Source organism: Octopus bimaculoides, chromosome 3 (genome assembly GCF_001194135.2).
Source record: "Octopus bimaculoides isolate UCB-OBI-ISO-001 chromosome 3, ASM119413v2, whole genome shotgun sequence".
NCBI classification, from domain to species: Eukaryota; Metazoa; Mollusca; class Cephalopoda; order Octopoda; family Octopodidae; genus Octopus; species Octopus bimaculoides.
The window spans coordinates 17,229,866-17,235,993 of record NC_068983.1 but is presented as its reverse complement, the minus strand read 5'-3'; the positions used below and the strand labels follow the sequence as shown (position 1 = coordinate 17,235,993).

At 38.4% G+C, this 6,128-nt stretch overlaps 1 protein-coding gene across 1 annotated transcript in view; it reads right to left on the bottom strand.

The window, feature by feature from the left end:
- LOC106873505 (calpain-A) overlaps positions 1 to 6,128 on the bottom strand; it is a 61,321-nt gene that overhangs the window by 3,504 nt on the left and 51,689 nt on the right. Inside the window, exons 12-13 of the mRNA XM_052966071.1 lie at positions 5,639 to 5,717; positions 4,624 to 4,740 (exon numbers count right to left, since the gene is read on the bottom strand). Coding sequence (XP_052822031.1) covers positions 4,624 to 4,740; positions 5,639 to 5,717 — 196 coding nt within the window. The remainder of the gene's footprint in view (positions 1 to 4,623; positions 4,741 to 5,638; positions 5,718 to 6,128) is intronic.

The window sequence follows — 6,128 nt, the reverse complement described above, 5'->3', positions numbered from 1 at the left end:
TATGAGGAGGTACCCAAAATAAACGGACGCGTTCTCTGTGGGACAAGCCCGTTGTAGTTCAGGCTTCCGCCTCTAGAAGCCACTTGATTTGAGCTCAGGCATCACTCTGCCGACCAGCGACGTCGGGATGGAGTCGTACTGTCACGTGGTGCCTCTTTTTTTTGCAGTGCTTCTCCCTGTTCGTCGATTTCTACGATGGCTGAAACGAAGGAACAACGTGTTTCCATGAAATTCTGTTTTTTGCTGGAGTAAAACGCGGCGAAACAGTTGTCATGCTTCCGACAGCTTACAAGGACGCTGCTATAAGCAAAACACAAGATTACGAGTTGCTTCCACGCTTCAGGAATGGTCACTTGTCGCTTGAAGACCAACCTCGTTCAGGACGATCATCGATTTCCCGAACGAATGAAAACATTACAAAAATTCATGAACTGATCTTGGAGGACCGTCGCCGAACAACTGACGAACTTGTTGATATGAGTTGTGTGTTCTAGAGCGTGAATTTTGAGCGTGGAACTTCAAATGGAAAGAGTTGCAGCAAAATGTATGCCTCGCTTGCTCACGGAAGATCAAAGGTAGTCACGACTGAATGCGTGTTGTGAATTGAAAGAAAAGTCGGAAGTTGATCCGAAGGTCATCACTAGTGACGAAAGGTGGTTCTACGGAATTTGCCGATGTGGAAGAGATAAAGAAAAAAATGACGGAGGCGTTAAAAGGTATCATTTCGCAAGAGTTCCTGGACTATTTCGAACAGTGGAAAAAACCTCATTTCACATTTTGTCGAAAGTTTATGAAATTTTTATAATGATACATAAAAACAGCTAAGAGACTTTGGAAAATAAAATTAAGCTACACATTAAAATCTCGGTATACTTGTGTGTGTGTGTGTGTGTGTGTGTGTGTGTGTGTGTGTGTGTGTGTGTGTGTGTGTGTGTTAACTTTGACAAAGATACTCTGACTTAAAACCTGCAGTCAAAATAGTACCTGTCGTCATGCACTGATTGCCATTAGACCCTATTGTAGTGACCAAGATAGTAACAAAAGTGTTGAACAAGCTTTCGTTACTTAAATCCAATGATGTAGAGGTGTCTCACTATAATTTCATTTCTTGACCCGTTTTGTATCTTATGAAGTCCTAATGGTGATGGATGCGTGGTTTGAAAAGTCATATCCTCGGCACACATGCAAAGATGAAAGGAAACCAGGTTGACCATGTGACGGCTGTCATCTGACAAGATGAGGCAACCATCATGTATATGTGTATGTGTGTGCATCTGTGCATGTATGTATGAGTGTACGCGTGTGTTGTGTATATATTTTATACGTGTGTGTGTATATATATGCGTGTATTGTGTGTGTATGTAAATATGTATGTGCATATGTGCGTGTGTTGTGCATATGTGCGCGTGCGTGTGTGTGCGTACGTACGTATTTGTGGTAGCGCATGGTTTAGTGGTTAGCGTGTTAGACTCGTGATCATGAGATAGTGAATTTGATTCCTGGACCGGGTGATGTGTTGTGTTGTTGAGCAAAACGCTTCATTTCACGTTGTTCCAGTCCATTCAGCCGGTAATAATGAGTAATCCTGCAACGGACCGGTATCCCATCCAGGGAGCAACATATACGCCAGAGAAACCGAGAAAGCGGTGTATGCTCGGTACAGGACACACCATGGACAAACTATTTTCGTATAGGGTGGTAGATCTCCATCGTTCGATGGTGAGGATTTAGTTCTTCGATCAACTTAATTACCTGCTCTTGGATTAGCTGGTAAGTGTCTGGATATTCCACAGACACATATACCCTTAACGCAATTATCAAGTATAATGAGCATGACTTATGTGTGACAGTTTCAGTCCATCCGAATGGGCTTCGGAATTTTCCATTTTCACTCGCACAATATAGGTCGACCCGAAGCTATAAAAAGTTAGGTTTTCCCAAGATGCAACGCGAACTTCGTAGTCATTCAGCCGTACGGCATCTTGCACCAGTTCGAGTGTATTGCTAACTGCAACTGTCACGCTTAAGTCATACTGATTATACCGGAGAATTATATTAAGGGTATACGTGTCTGTGGAATACTCAGACACATACCTGCTAATCCAGGAGCAGGTTATTCAGTTGAATGAAGAACCGAATCCTCACCCTCGAATGACGGAGATCTACGACCATATATGGACATGATTAGTTCACATTACTCTATAAGAAGCATACAGAGTTCTTTGGCGTACATATTCCTTCCTAGATGGGACACCGGTCCGTCACAGGATTACTCATTTTTGCCAGCTGAGTGGACTGGAGCACTTGAAATGAAGTGTCTTGTTCAAGAGTACAACGCATCACCCGGTTCAGCTATCGAAATCACATTTTGACGAACACCAGTCCGACACCGTAACCACTAAACCATGTGCCTCCACACACACACACACACACACACACACACACACGTACATATATAAACACACATATATACACATGTATATGAAATTATATGAATGCATAAACATATAATAACGAGCGAGTGTGTGTGTGTGTTCGTGTGTGCGTGTAAAATTCCCATATTGAAAGATATTTTTTAAAGTTGAAGCTTTCACACTTGAATTTATAAACAAGCAGGTTTTGAAAGCCACTTTATATTTCCGCTTTAACAGTCCCAAATTTAGAACTGAAAATATTTAAGATTTGTCTAAAAATTTACGAAAAAAAGAAAGAAAACAAACTCGTTAGAATTCAACTAGAAGCATTGATATAAATTTTTGACATTTTGTAGGATTGTGAAAAATTGAGAGCGCAGCATTGCTGAATGTTTTAAGTAGTTTGCTTTGCAGTAACGGAGTCCTAGGTTCAGTTCTACCTAGGCATGTTCAGTAGTGCTTTTTTGCTATAGCCTCGATTGGACTCAAAGTTTGTGACTGAAATTAGGAGGAAGGAATTGTACGGAAGCTCGTTGTATGGATTGCGCGAATGATTCAAGTGTCAAGTCTTGTCACATATTGCATCACGCTAAGTCTGATTGAGAATTACGTTGAGTGTACACTTGTCTGTGGAATAGTCAGCCACTTCCACGCTAATTCAATGAACGGGTTCAGTTCAACGAATAACTCAGTTGATCGAATAACAAAGAATTCAGTTGTTCGAATAACTCATTGGTTTTCAACCGGAGTCCATATGACCCTTCGGATTCCATATATGATTTTGCGGGACTCATGCAAGCTAAATAATAATTTGGGCGTATGCGGTAGTATTTTAGGGGTTTATGAAAAAATGTTGCTTTAGATTTACCTATTGCAACAAACAAGTAGGTTTCTTTCTCTAACTCTTAATATAGTTCAACATAGTAGTGAGAAAACTCTCTAATTTATGTCTTTATTAGTGTAAGTAAATAGTAAAAGGGTAAAGACACCTTTCGGTCATGAATGACCATGGGATTGTACCTAGAAAGTTCCCGTCGAGGCACAAGTCCGAGCAAGATAGTTTATGGAAGACCAGCAGTCGCTCATTTATGGAAGACCAGCAGTCGCTCATGCATACCAGCCTCCCTTCTCCACACCACCAATGTTACCCAAGGAAATGGCAAAGGTCGACACAGCTTGGCACCAGTGACACTGGAACTCATTTCTACAGCTGAGTGAACTGGAGCGAGGTGAAATAAAGTGTCTTGCTCAAGAACACAACACGCAGTCCGCTCCGTGAATCGAACTTACCACCTCATGATTGTGAGCACGATGCACTAAACCACTGAGCCATGCACCTTCAAGTAAATAGTACTCAACCTAAATATACCACGATGGGTAACACTTCTTTTTGAAGTTCATATTGCTGATGTAGATAGATATCTATTTGCTGGAGAGATATCTATTTACAGAGTGATGAAATATTCTAAAAAAAATATGCACTAGTATCAGAAAAAGCGAATTTGTATGTTATTGCTTTTTATTCATCTTACCGGGCTGAATATAGTTTCAGCCGTATCACTAACTTACTATCAAAATTGCGTAACCGACTCAACACAGTACAAAAATGTTGACTACGTTGGGGTCGAATATTACAAAACCAGCAAGTACAACATATCAACCTCAAAGTTCGCATTGAATTAATAGCCAAAAAGTAGTATTTTTCTTTTCGTTAATAAGCAAGTTCTTGTATATTTATGACTTATTTTATTAATGAACATACATACTTCCGTAGGAAATTTATGTGCAATAAACTGTTTCTACTTGTACAATATGTAAAATATTGTAATAATCTATTTATAGGATTCCTAATGATGTTTAACTATTAAAATACAATGGGATTTCTTTAAACATCGAATGGCTATGAAGATCCACCTGAGTAAAATAGGAATCAAAGGGATCCATAGGTAGAAAATGGTTGAGTACCACAGGAATAACTGAATATTCATCGTCGAAACCGGCGAAGATCCATTTTTCAATTTTTTTTTTTATATAAACAGAAATTTAGAAAATCTCATTAATATGTTGTACACATTTTATATTTGTTTAGAAATTAATAATTGGAACATGCTATGAAAGAAAAAAATATGTTTAAGTAAAGAAGTAAATGAATATCAATGGCGAAAATGAGTTCAAAGCAAACGTCAAAAATGGTTAACTATATACTTACAATAAGAATTCAAAAGTTTAGCAGCGCTTTGTACAAAATCATCAAAGGAAATTTTGTTATCTTTATCTGCATACCGCGTGGTAACAGCTTCAATTACTTTACGGCCAATATCAACACCTGAAACATAAAGGTGAGATATTACGTATACATACATACATACATACATACATACACATCTTTTTTATATTTTATCTTGTTTCAGTCATTAGACTGTGGTCATGGTGGGGCACCAACTTGAGGGACTTTTAAAGCGTGGTTCTTATTTTATCGGTTTCTTTGGCCGAACCGCTAAGTTAGGGGTACAAACAAAGACACAAAGACGCAAGCACAAACATTATATATATATATATATATATATTATAAAAAGGGCTGCCATGTACCAAATCCACTCACAAGGCTTTGGTCGACCCGAGACTATAGTAGAATACACTTGCTCAAGGTTCCACGCAGTGGGACTGAACCCCGAACCATGTGATTTTAGTTAGATAGACAGACATACATTATCAACCCAGGACCCAGGAATGTAAAAAAAGAAGGCACAGATGACCTCTTCGTGATGTGAACTTAGCATATATAAAAACCACAACGAATACCACAAGCGAACACTTCTACGTTTGTCATTCTATCTTCTATAATATATGCATGTATATGCATATGTTAATTAATCTATGGATGGATGGATGGATGGAAAGAAGTTTTTATAGTAGGATAGTAAAAGGAAGAATAAAGTTATGTAGTAAGGTCAATGTAATTGATTATAGCATCCTCTAATTTGAGGTGACGTGTCTCTCAGAAATGAAAATTATGGTTCTGGTAGTTAGCTTATGTACCATGATGGTTGGAGTGGTGCGCGTCGTAGTAGCTTTTGTAGTAACGGTTATTGTTGTAGGCATTGCAGTTAATCCGACTCATCAAAATATTTTTATCTTCATCGATGGAAACCTTTGTACATTAGTGGCAGGTCTCTGAGACCGTGAGAGATCAGTAATTTTTCCAAAAAACGTGTTATCATTACCTAAAACTGAATACATTCGTTTCAGTCCTTTGACATCTGCCTTGTTGGAACCATCTTTGACACGGCTTTGAAATTCCGCCTGAAAACCAAGAGGCAAAAGCATTAACGAAAGTTATTATCTATATATATAAAAATGAGAATGTGTGTCTGTCTGTCTGTCTGTCTGTGTGAATCCCTAAAACTCGAGAACTACGCAACCAATTTCATTCAAATTTTACACATGCCTTACTTAGGGTTCCAGTTGTGTTTTAGTCAAAAAAAATTATTAACTTCTTGCAGAGTTCGAGCACACGGCAACATAATATCTCCTCCACTATTTAAGTATTACGTGTCAAAAGTGAAACAAAAACACTCATGTCAAATACTTTCACTTTAAAAATGAAACTATTCCACTAACTGAAACAATCACATTTCGATACTGTAGTGACAGATACTTTCACAGAGAGAGAAAGAGAGAGAGAGAGAGATGTATATGTATACATATACATGT